Below are 12,849 nucleotides of genomic sequence, written 5' to 3'. Positions count from 1 at the left end.
AGGTATAACTCTACTGTAGTCAACCTGTTACCTACCCAGACTGCTCTCCTCCAGGTATAACTCTACTGTAACCCTGTTACCTACCCAGACTGCTCTCCTCCAGGTATAACTCTACTGTAGTCAACCTGTTACCTACCCAGACTGCTCTCCTCCAGGTATAACTCTACTGTAGTCAACCTGTTACCTACCCAGACTGCTCTCCTCCAGGTATAACTCTACTGTAGTCAACCTGTTACCTACCCAGACTGCTCTCCTCCAGGTATAACTCTACTGTAACCCTGTTACCTACCCAGACTGCTCTCCTCCAGGTATAACTCTACTGTAGTCAACCTGTTACCTACCCAGACTGCTCTCCTCCAGGTATAACTCTACTGTAACCCTGTTACCTACCCAGACTGCTCTCCTCCAGGTATAACTCTACTGTAGTCAACCTGTTACCTACCCAGACTGCTCTCCATGTAACCTCGCAAGGCTACAGGCCCAGACGGCATCCCCAGCCGAGCCCTCAGAGCATGCGCAGACCAGCTGGCTGGTGTGTTTACAGACATATTCAATCAATCCCTATCCCAGTATGTTGTTCCCACATGCTTCAAGAGGGCCACCATTGTTCCTGTTCCCAAGAAAGCTAAGGTAACTGAGCTAAACGACTACCGCCCTGTAGCACTCACTTCCGTCATCATGAAGTGCTTTGAGAGACTAGTCAAGGACCATATCACCTCCACCCTACCTGACACCCTAGACCCACTCCAATTTGCTTACCGCCCAAATAGGTCCACAGACGATGCAATCTCAACCACACTGCACACTGCCCTAACCCATCTGGACAAGAGGAATACCTATGTGAGAATGCTGTTCATCGACTACAGCTCGGCATTTAACACCATAGTGCCCTCCAAGCTCGTCATCATGGGTCTCGACCCCGCCCTGTGCAACTGGGTACTGGACTTCCTGACGGGCCGCCCCCAGGTGGTGAGTGTAGGCAACAACATTTCCACCCCGCTGATCCTCAACACTGGGGCCCCACAAGGGTGCGTTCTGAGCCCTCTCCTGTACTCCCTGTTCACCCGCGACTGCGTGGCCACGCACGCCTCCAACTCAATCAAGTTTGCGGACGACACAACAGTGGTAGGCTTGATTACCAACAACAACGAGACGGCCTACAGGGAGGAGGTGAGGGCCCTCGGAGTGTGGTGTCAGGAAAATAACCTCACACTCAACAAAACTAAGGAGATGATTGTGGACTTCAGGAAACAGCAGAGGGAACACCCCCCTATCCACATTAATGGGACAGTAGTGGAGAGGGTAGTAAGTTTTAAGTTCCTCGGCGTACACATCACAGACAAACTGAATTGGTCCACCCACACAGACAGCATCGTGAAGAAGGCGCAGCAGCGCCTCTTCAACCTCAGGAGGCTGAAGAAATTCGGCTTGTCACCAAAAGCACTCACAAACTTCTACAGATGCACAATCGAGAGCATCCTGTCGGGCTGTATCACCGCCTGGTACGGCAACTGCTCCGCCCACAACCAGCCACTTTAATAATGGGAAATGATGTAAAATATATCACTAGCCACTTTAAACAATTCTACCTAATATAATGTTTACATACCCTACATTATTCATCTCATATGTATATACTGTACTCTATATCTACTGCAGCTTTATGTAATACATGTATCACTAGCCACTTTAACTATGCCACTTTGTTTACATACTCATATGTATATACTGTACTCGATACCATCTACTGCATCTTGCCTATGCCGCTCTGTACTATCACTCACTCATATATCTTTATGTACATATTCTTATCCCCTTACACTTGTGTCTATAAGGTAGTAGTTTTGGAATTGTTAGCTCGATTACTTGTTGGTTATTACTGCATTGTCGGAACTAGAAGCACAAGCATTTCGCTACACTTGCATTAACATCTGCTAACCATGTGTATGTGACAAATAAATTTGATTTGATTTGGTAGGCCTGATCACCGACAACGATGAGACTGACCTCCTCCCTATAGGCTGAGACCTGGCAGTGTGGTGCCAGGACAACAACCTCTCCCTCAGCGTGATTTAAGATAAAGGAGCTGATCGTCTCCCTGGACCTCCTTAAATTTCCACCTCTTGAACATCAGACTCTGAGGCCTTATCTTCACTGTCACTTTCCAACCTTGTTGAGGATGGCTATTACCCTGGTCTACCATCTACTGTCATTATATTACCCTGGTCTCCCCTCTACTGTCATTATATTACCCTGGTCTACCATCAACTGTCATCATATCACCCTGGTCTCAACCTTGTTGAGGATGGCTCGTTGTCAGGCTCAAAAAGACTCATTTGCCTGGATGGCCACCAATCTTTCAACCCTTGTATTGGTCAGCCTGTTGCTTGCTTTGGGGTGTGTGTTCTCAAACAAGGACCAGTTGTGCTCGGAGTTGGCTGATGTTGGTGGGATTAGAAGGGTGATGGAGGCGATGGGAATGAGCCTCAGATCCACAAAGTCCCTTCCACCAGGTGGCTGATGAGACATGTTGGCACGAGTGCCATATTGCATCTCCATCCCAAAGCCCTTGCTTGGAAGTGTACTTTGCCAGACTGTCAAGAACCGTGCCCTCATCCAGGCCAAGGTGGCAAGACACTGTAGTGATGACACCATAGGCCTTGTTGATCTCTGCACCAGACAGGATGCTCTTTCCAGCATACTTGGAGTCCAACATGTACGCTGCAGTGTGTATGGGCTTCATGCAGAAGTCCTCATGCTTTTTGATGTATTTCAGAACTGCATTTTCCTCTGCTTGGAGCAACAGTGAAGTGGGCAGGGCAGTACGGATTTGTTCTCTTACATCTGCAAGCAGGGTCTGAACATCAGACAGGATGGCATTGTCTCCCTCAAGCCGTGCAATGGCTACTGCTATAGGTTTCAGGCTGCTTACCACTCTCTCCCAAAATACATCATCCATGAGGATCCTCTTGATGGGGCTGTCCATATCGGCAGACTGTGATATGGCCCTTTCTTGGAGAGACTCCAAGACTCCATGTCAAACATGATGACAACACCACCCTTACAGGTGTTTTTGGGAAGCTTCAATGTGATGCTCTTGTTCTTCTCATTTTGCTTGGTGATGTAGATTGCTGCAAAAACTTGATGACCCTTCACAAACCTAACCATTTCCTTGGCTCTCTTGTAGACTGTATCCATTGTTTTCAGTGCCATTTGATGACAACGCAGACGTATATTCCAAATAATATCCATAATGTCCACAGAAACATGTCAAACGTTTTTTATAATCAATCCTCATGTTGTTTTTAAAATATATATTCGATAATATATCAACCGAGTGTGTAGGTTTTTCAATAACAGCAGGAGGAACGATGTCGGCTTTACTCAGTTGCGCAAAAACTCACTCTTGAGAGCCCCAACCTATCCACTTACGCAATGTGATCCTTCACGCTAATTTTTCAAAAATATAAGCCTGAAACTATGTCTAAAGACTGTTAACACCTTAGGGAAGCCATAGAAAAAGGAATCTGGTTGATATCCCTTTAAATGGAGGATAGGCATGCAGGTTTCAAAATAAGAAGCACTTCCTGATTGGATTTTCCTCAGGTTTTCACCTGCAATTTCAGTTCTGTTATACTCACAGACAATATTTTTACAGTTGTGGAAACTTTAGAGTGTTTTCTATCCTAATTATATGCATATTCTAATTTCTGGGGCTTAGAAATAGGCCGTTTCAAATGGGTACGTTTTTTTTAGCCAAAAATGAAAATACTGCCCCTCTACACGCAAAAGGTTAACAATGTCTACACTGTATTTCTGATAAATGTTATGTTATGATAATGGACAAAAAATAGCTTTTCTTTAAAACACAGGGACATTTCTAAGTGACCCAAAACTTTTCAACGAGTGTGTACAGTTGAAGTTGGAAGTTTACATACACTTAGGTTGGAGTCATTCAAACTTTTTTTCAACCCCTCCACAAATGTCCCGTTAATAAACTATAGTTTTGGCAAGTCGGTTAGGACATCTACTTTGTGCATGACAGAAATAATTTTTCCAACAATTGTTTAGACAGATTATTTCACTTATTCACTGTATCACAATTCTCATGGGTCGGAAGATTACATACACTAAGTTGATTGTGCCTTTAAACAGCTTGGAAAATTCCAGAAAATGATGTCATGGCTTTTGAAGCTTCTGATCGGCTAATTGACATCATTTGAGTCAATTGGAGAGCTTCTGATAGGCTAATTGACATCATTTGAGTCAATTGGAGGTGTACCTGTGGATGTATTTCAAGGCCTACCTTCAAACTCAGTGACTCTTTGCTTGACATCATAGGAAAATCAAAAGAAATCAGAATGAGAATTGAGAATTGTAGACCTCCCCAAGTCTGGTTCATCCTTGGGAGCAATTTCCAAACGCCTGAAGGTACCACATTCATCTGTACAAACAATAGTATGCAAGTATAAACACCACAGGACCACACAGCCGTCATCCTGCTCAGGAAGGAGACTCATTCTGTCTCCTAGAGATGCAAATCAATCCAAGAACAACAGCAAAGAACCAAGTGAAGATGCTGGAGGAAACAGGTACAAAAATAGAACTGTTTTGCCATAATGACCATTGTCATGTTTGGAGGAACAAAGGGGGAGGCTTGCAAGCTGAAGAACACCATCCCAACTGTGAAGCACGAGGGTGGCGACATCATGTTGTGGGGGTGCTTTGCTGCAGGATGGACTGGTCCACCTCACAAAATGGATGGCATCATGTTGTGGGGGTGCTTTGCTGCAGGAGGGACTGGTCCACCTCACAAAATGGATGGCATCATGAGGGAGGAAAATGATGTGGAACCATTGAATGACCCCAAACATAAGCCATTTTGCCACAACTTTGGGAGTAAGTACAACAAAGTCAAGGTGTTGGAGTGGCCATCACAAAGCCCTGACCTCAACCCTATAGAGCAGAAGTGAAAAGGCATGTGCGAGCAAGGAGGCATACACCAGCTCTGTCAGGAGGACTTTTACTAGGATTAAATGTCAGGGAATTGTGAAAAACTGAGTTTAAATATATTTGGCTAAGTTGTATGTAAACTTCTGACTTCAACACATATGTGTATAAATAAGTGATGTAGACAATTACATTGATGGAAGCTACAATAAAATAAAAAATAATACTAATTACATAACACATATGGAGTCATGTAGTAGCCACCCTTTGCCTTTGATAGCTTTGCACACATTGATCGTGTGTGTGTGTGTGTGTGTGTGTGTGTGTGTGTGTGTGTGTGTGTGTGTGTGTGTGTGTGTGTGTGTGTGTGTGTGTGTGTGTGTGTGTGTGTGTGTGTGTGTGTGTGTGTGTGTGTGTGTGTGTGTGTGTGGCAGGTGGAACTCCCTGCTCTGTCCCCCACCATGCAGACTGGAACCATCGCTCGCTGGGAGAAAAAGGAGGGAGACAAGATCAACGAGGGAGACCTGATAGCAGAGGTGACTAGTACACACACAGAGAGACCTGATCAGTTCAGATACTAACCCTGACCTAATTACTGAGGTGATGATCAGCGATGTAGTGGCAACAAAATAAGTGGGTAAACGCTGATAACCGTTCCAGTTATTAAAGTTACTCACACTACACTTTCAATGCATTTTCCCTCTAAAATAAAGGTGTTTAAACACTTCTAACTACCTAACCCTTCCATTTCCTGTTTAGATACTAAGGCTGCTTTTTTAATAGTTGATTGAATCAGAAGAAAGTTCCTTATTCACTTGGTGACCTGGAAGTTTTTGACTTAAAGCAAAAAGAAGATTGTTTGAATTTGTCGAATGAATGGAGGAAGGACGCTGCGTCAACCCTTATCTACCCCCTCCTTCAAAAGATGCACAGGAGTGGCCTTGGCTGCCGGTTATTGCGGGAGTGGCCTTGGCTGCCGGTTATTGCGGGAGTGGCCTTGGCTGCCGGTTATTGCGGGAGTGGCCTTGGCTGCCGGTTATTGCGGGAGTGGCCTTGGCTGCCGGTTATTGCGGGAGTGGCCTTGGCTGCCGGTTATTGCGGGAGTGGCCTTGGCTGCCGGTTATTGCGGGAGTGGCCTTGGCTGCCGGTTATTGTGGGAGTGGCCTTGTGAAAAGATAAACATCAAACCTGGTTTGAGAGTTTAAAATAATTTGGGGAATTTCATAATTCATAATAAAATTAAATAAATTGAAATGTTACATTATTCATGCTTTATATTTCATTGTTTTATATTTTCTCTCTTCCTCTTCTCTCTCTTCCTCGTCTCTCTCTTCCTCTTCTCTCTCTTCCTCTTCTCTCTCTTCCTCTTCTTTCTTCTCCTCTCTTCATCTTCTCTCTTTCTTCCATGTCTCTCTCTTCCTCTTCTTTCTTCTCCTCTCTTCATCTTCTCTCTTTCTTTCACTTCTCTCTCTTCCCTTCTTTGAACTCTGTGTTGTTTTTAATTTGTGTTCCTCAGTTTCATACGTGATGAACACAGACCTGGCTAACTGTGTGTGTGTGTGTGTGTGTGTGTGTGTGTGTGTGTGTGTGTGTGTTAGGTGGAGACTGACAAGGCCACAGTGGGGTTTGAGCTGTTGGACTGTTACCTGGCTAACTGTGTGTGTGTGTGTGTGTGTGTTAGGTGGAGACTGACAAGGCCACGGTGGGGTATGAGCTGTTGGAAGACTGTTACCTGGCTAACTGTGTGTGTGAGTGTGTTAGGTGGAGACTGACAAGGCCACAGTGGGGTTTGAGCTGTTGGAAGACTGTTACCTGGCCAAGATCCTGGTACCTGAAGGAACTAGAGACGTCACCGTGGGAGCAGTCATCTGCATCACTGTCGACAGGTACATCTGTGATTGTTTGATTTGTACTTTTACCCCTTTTTCACCCCAATTTTGTGATATTGAATTGGTAGTTAGTCTTGTCCCATCGCTGCAACTCCCGTACGGACTCGGGAGAGGCGGAGGTCGAGAGCCATGCGTCCTCAGAAACACAACCCTGCCAAGCAGCACAGCTTCTTATCACACTGCTCGCTTAACCCCGGAAGCTAGCCGCACCAATCTGAAACACCGTCCAGCTGGCGATCAGAGTCAGCTCGCAGGCGCCCGGACCGCGATAAGGAGTCGCTAGAGCGCGATGGGACAAGAAAATCCCGGCCGACCAAACCCCACTCCCCAATTGTGCGTCGCTTCATGGGTCTCCCGGTCACTGCCGACTGTAACACAGCCTGGGATCGAACCCGGGTCTGTAGTGACTCCTGAAGCACTGGGATGCAGTGTGTCTTCTGACCTGTGCGTGTGTCTTCTAACCTGTGCGTGTGTCTTCTGACCTGTGCGTGTGTCTTCTGACCTGTGCGTGTGTCATCAGTGCTGATCTGATCCCGGCCTTTAAGGACCTGACATTGGAGAAGCTTGCTGCTAGCTCCGCCTCTTCTGCAGCTGTCCCTCCCCCTGTAGCAGCCCCGCCTCCTGCTCCCTCCCCCGGAAGCTCCCTACCCACTCACATGAAGGTAGGACACACACACCATACATGTTGCTGGACTAAACACTTTCACTGGAGATTCTCTGTGAAGATGCATTATATTTAACCAGAAACCCTCCCAACCTGTCTGTCTGCCTGTCTGCCTGCCTGTCTGCCTGTCTGCCTGTCTGTCTGTCTGCCTGTCTGCCTGTCTGGCTGTCTGTCTGGCTGTCTGTCTGCCTGCCTGCCTGCCTGCCTGTCTGCCTGTCTGTCTGCCTGTCTGCCTGCCTGTCTGCCTGTCTGCCTGTCTGTCTGTCTGCCTGTCTGCCTGTCTGGCTGTCTGTCTGGCTGTCTGTCTGCCTGCCTGCCTGCCTGCCTGTCTACTCATCTGTGTGTTAGGTGTGTCTGCCAGCCCTGTCTCCTACTATGACCATGGGGACAGTGCAGCGCTGGGAGAAGAAGGTTGGAGAGAAACTCAGTGAAGGAGATCTACTGGCAGAGATAGAGACCGACAAGGCTACTATCGGTCAGTACACACACCCACGGGGTATACACACCACGCACACCACCCACGGGGTATACACACCACGCACACCACCCACGGGGTATACACACCACGCACACCACCCACGGGGTATACACACCACACACACCACCCACGGGGTATACACACCACGCACACCACCCACGGGGTATACACACCACACACACCACCCACGGGGTATACACACCACGCACACCACCCACGGGGTATACACACCACGCACACCACCCACGGGGTATACACACCACACACACCACCCACGGGGTATACACACACACACACCACCCACGGGGTATACACACCACGCACACAACCCACGGGTATACACACCACGCACACCACCCACGGGGTATACACACCACGCACACCACCCACGGGGTACACACCACGCACACCACCCACGGGGTATACACACCACGCACACCACCCACGGGGTATACACACCACCCACGGGGTATACACACCACACACGGGGTATACACACCACACACACCACCCACATGGTATACACACCACGCACACCACCCACGGGGTATACACACCACGCACACCACCCACGGGGTATACACACCACGCACACCACCCACGGGGTATACACACCACGCGCACCACCCACGGGGTATACACACCACGCGCACCACCCACGGGGTATACACACCACGCACACCACCCACGGGGTATACACACCACGCACACCACCCACGGGGTATACACACCACGCACACCACCCACGGGGTATACACACCACGCACACCACCCACGGGGTATACACACCACGCACACCACCCACGGGGTATACACACCACACACACCACCCACGGGGTATACACACCACGCACACCACCCACGGGGTATACACACCACACACACCACCCACGGGGTATACACACCACGCACACCACCCACGGGGTATACACACCACGCACACCACCCACGGGGTATACACACCACGCACACCACCCACGGGGTATACACACCACGCACACCACCCACGGGGTATGCACACCACGCACACCACCCACGGGGTATACACACCACGCACACCACCCACGGGGTATACACACCACGCACACCACCCACGGGGTATACACACCACGCACACCACCCACGGGGTATACACACCACGCACACCACCCACGGGGTATACACACCACGCACGGGGTATACACACCACGCACACCACCCACGGGGTATACACACCACGCACACCACCTACGGGGTATACACACCACGCACACCACCCACGGGGTATACACACCACCCACGGGGTATACACACCACGCACACCACCCACGGGGTATACACACCACGCACACCACCTGGGTATACACACCACGCACACCACCCACGGGGTATACACACCACGCACGGGGTATACACACCACGCACACCACCCACGGGGTATACACACCACGCACACCACCTACGGGGTATACACACCACGCACACCACCCACGGGGTATACACACCACCCACGGGGTATACACACCACGCACACCACCCACGGGGTATACACACCACGCACACCACCCACGGGGTATACACACCACGCACACCACCCATGGGGTATACACACCACGCACACCACCCACGGGGTATACACACCACGCACACCACCCACGGGGTATACACACCACGCACACCACCCACGGGGTATACACACCACGCACACCACCCACGGGGTATACACACCACGCACACCACCCACGGGGTATACACACCACGCACACCACCCACGGGGTATACACACCACGCACACCACCCACGGGGTATACACACCACGCACGGGGTATACACACCACGCACACCACCCACGGGGTATACACACCACGCACACCACCCACGGGGTATACACACCACGCACACCACCCACGGGGTATACACACCACGCACGGGGTATACACACCACGCACACCACCCACGGGGTATACACACCACGCACACCACCTACGGGGTATACACACCACGCACACCACCCACGGGGTATACACACCACCCACGGGGTATACACACCACGCACACCACCCACGGGGTATACACACCACGCACACCACCCACGGGGTATACACACCACGCACACCACCCACGGGGTATACACACACCACCCACGGGGTATACACACCACACACACCACCCACGGGGTATACACACCACGCACACCACCCACGGGGTATACACACCACGCACACCACCCACGGGGTATACACACCACGCACACCACCCACGGGGTATACACACCACGCACGGGGTATACACACCACGCACACCGCCCACGGGGTATACACACCACACACACCACCCACGGGGTATACACACCACACACACCACCCACGGGGTATACACACCACCCACGGGGTATATACATCACGCACCCCCCCACGGGGTATACACACCACCCACGGGGTATACACACCACCCACGGGGTATACACACCACCCACGGGGTATACACACCACACACACCACCCACGGGGTATACACACCACCCACGGGGTATACACACCACCCACGGGGTATACACACCACACACACCACCTACGGGGTATACACACCACCCACGGGGTATACACACCACGCACACCACCCACGGGGTATACACACCACGCACACCACCCACGGGGTATACACACCACGCACACCACCCACGGGGTATGCACACCACGCACACCACCCACGGGGTATACACACCACGCACACCACCCACGGGGTATACGCACACCACCCACGGGGTATACGCACACCACCCACGGGGTGTACACACACCACAAACACCACCCACGGGGTGTACGCACACCACACACACCACCCACGGGGTGTACACGCCACACACACCACCCACGGGGTGTACACACACCACACACACCACCCACGGGGTACACACACCACACACACCACCCACAGGGTGTACACACACCACACACACCACCCACGGGGTATACACACCACACCATAGTGATGCCTGGATTGACTCAGAACTCACAGTCCCATTTGGTTATATCCGTGGGGTGGGGGGTTTTAGGCTCCTGAAATAATGTGTGGATTTTTGGTTGGTTGAATAAAGAGTGAACATAAAGACTGCCAGAACCGTAGTCTGTTTGGGAAGATTAGGTGAAGTACACAAATACCACAGTCACAAGACAGGGAATTCAAAATGGCACGTGAAGTGAACTGCAGGCTACTGTAATTGGGGCGGCGGGGTAGCCTAGTGGTTAGAGCGTTGAACTAGTAACTGAAAGGTTGCAAGATCGAATCCCCGAGCTGACAAGGTACAAATCTGTCATTGTGCCCCTGAACAGGCAGTTCACTGTTCCCAGGCAGTCATTGAAAATATAGAATTTGTTCTTAACTGACTTGCCTGGTTAAATAAAATTTGAAATTTTAAAAATAAACATGTAGTTTTCTAATTTTAACAGCTTTTAATTTCTAGAAACATGTCAAACTGATTTCATTTGAAAATGTTCTGTTTTTTTGTTTATGCATTTTCTCCCCGGTCCCTAAGCAGAGATGAGAGAACTTTATGGCAACTAGATGTCAACTAGATAGAAGCAACCATCGATTTTATGACATTGGTTTACAAGGATTTATTTAGTCTTGTAGGGCAGTAATGACCGAGAAGCTGCATGTATCTAATTATAAACAAGTTGACACAGTAATAGCCTAGCCTAGCCTACCAAAACATTGGAAATGGTTTGATTGTCACTATCACAGAGTCAGGCGGTTTTCGATGGGTTATTAGCTATTGTGGGCAGGTGTGGATAAGCAAAACAGCTGCCCCACGCAGCACTACCACACTACACATTGATGTTAGTTGTGTGTGTGTACAGGGTTTGAGGTGCAGGAGGAGGGTTACCTGGCGAAGATCATGGTGTCTGAGGGAACGCGTGACGTTCCTCTGGGCGCTCCTCTCTGCATCATCGTGGAGAAGGAGAGTGATATCGCTGCCTTCAGTGACTATGTAGAGACAGCAGGGGCTGATGTCTCCACCCCACCCCCCGCCCCGGTAACACACACAACATTCTGATGGCTTGTACTATAACTTGTTAGCTAGCATTGTTAGAGATCTTGTATTATAACTTGCGAGCTAATTAGACATTTTCTAGATGGTTATCTGACAGACTGGAGAATACCTGTAAGTCAACTCATAGATACAACAACATTGTGTGTGTGTGCTAGGTTGCAGCCCCAACTCAGGCAGCGCCCCTCCCTAGCCCAGCCCCCGTTGCCCCAGCAACCCCCAGGAAAGGGCGTGTTTTCGTCAGCCCGCTCGCCAAAACGCTCGCTGCTGAGAAGGGTATTGACCTGACCCAGGTCAGCGGTGAGTTTACACACCCACACCCACACACACACACACACACACACACACACACACACACACACACACACACACACACCTCTCTGATGCGTGTTTGTGTTTCAGGCTCTGGTCCTGATGGTAGAGTCACCAGGAAAGACATTGAGACCTTTGTTCCTCCCAAGGCTGTCCCTGCTGTATGTCACCACATACACACTTTACTGTGTTTTTCCTAGATGGGTTTTAATGCTTAGTATTGGGTCATTACCAACGCTTGGTATTGGGTCATTACCAACGCTTGGTATTGGGTCATTACCAATGCTTGGTATTGGGTCATTACCAACGCTTGGTATTGGGTCATTACCAACGCTTGGTATTGGGTCATTACCAACGCTTGGTATTGGGTCATTACCAATGCTTGGTATTGGGTCATTACCAATGCTTGGTATTGGGTCATTACCAATGCTTGGTATTGGGTCATTACCAATGCTTGGTATTGGGTCATTACCAACGCTTGGTATTGGGTCATTACCAACGCTTGGTTTTGGGTCATTACCAATGCT

At 49.7% G+C, this 12,849-nt stretch overlaps 1 protein-coding gene across 1 annotated transcript in view; it reads left to right on the top strand.

The window, feature by feature from the left end:
- LOC118389736 (dihydrolipoyllysine-residue acetyltransferase component of pyruvate dehydrogenase complex, mitochondrial) overlaps window positions 1–12,849 on the top strand; it is a 30,999-nt gene that overhangs the window by 1,694 nt on the left and 16,456 nt on the right. The window contains exons 2-8 of the mRNA XM_052529168.1: window positions 5,385–5,486; window positions 6,712–6,836; window positions 7,360–7,501; window positions 7,852–7,978; window positions 11,820–11,995; window positions 12,169–12,310; window positions 12,413–12,483. Coding sequence (XP_052385128.1) covers window positions 5,385–5,486; window positions 6,712–6,836; window positions 7,360–7,501; window positions 7,852–7,978; window positions 11,820–11,995; window positions 12,169–12,310; window positions 12,413–12,483 — 885 coding nt within the window. The remainder of the gene's footprint in view (window positions 1–5,384; window positions 5,487–6,711; window positions 6,837–7,359; window positions 7,502–7,851; window positions 7,979–11,819; window positions 11,996–12,168; window positions 12,311–12,412; window positions 12,484–12,849) is intronic.

The sequence above is a fragment of the Oncorhynchus keta genome, chromosome 11 (assembly GCF_023373465.1).
Source record: "Oncorhynchus keta strain PuntledgeMale-10-30-2019 chromosome 11, Oket_V2, whole genome shotgun sequence".
Classification (NCBI taxonomy): Eukaryota; Metazoa; Chordata; class Actinopteri; order Salmoniformes; family Salmonidae; genus Oncorhynchus; species Oncorhynchus keta.
This window is presented reverse-complemented; position numbering and strand designations above follow the sequence as displayed.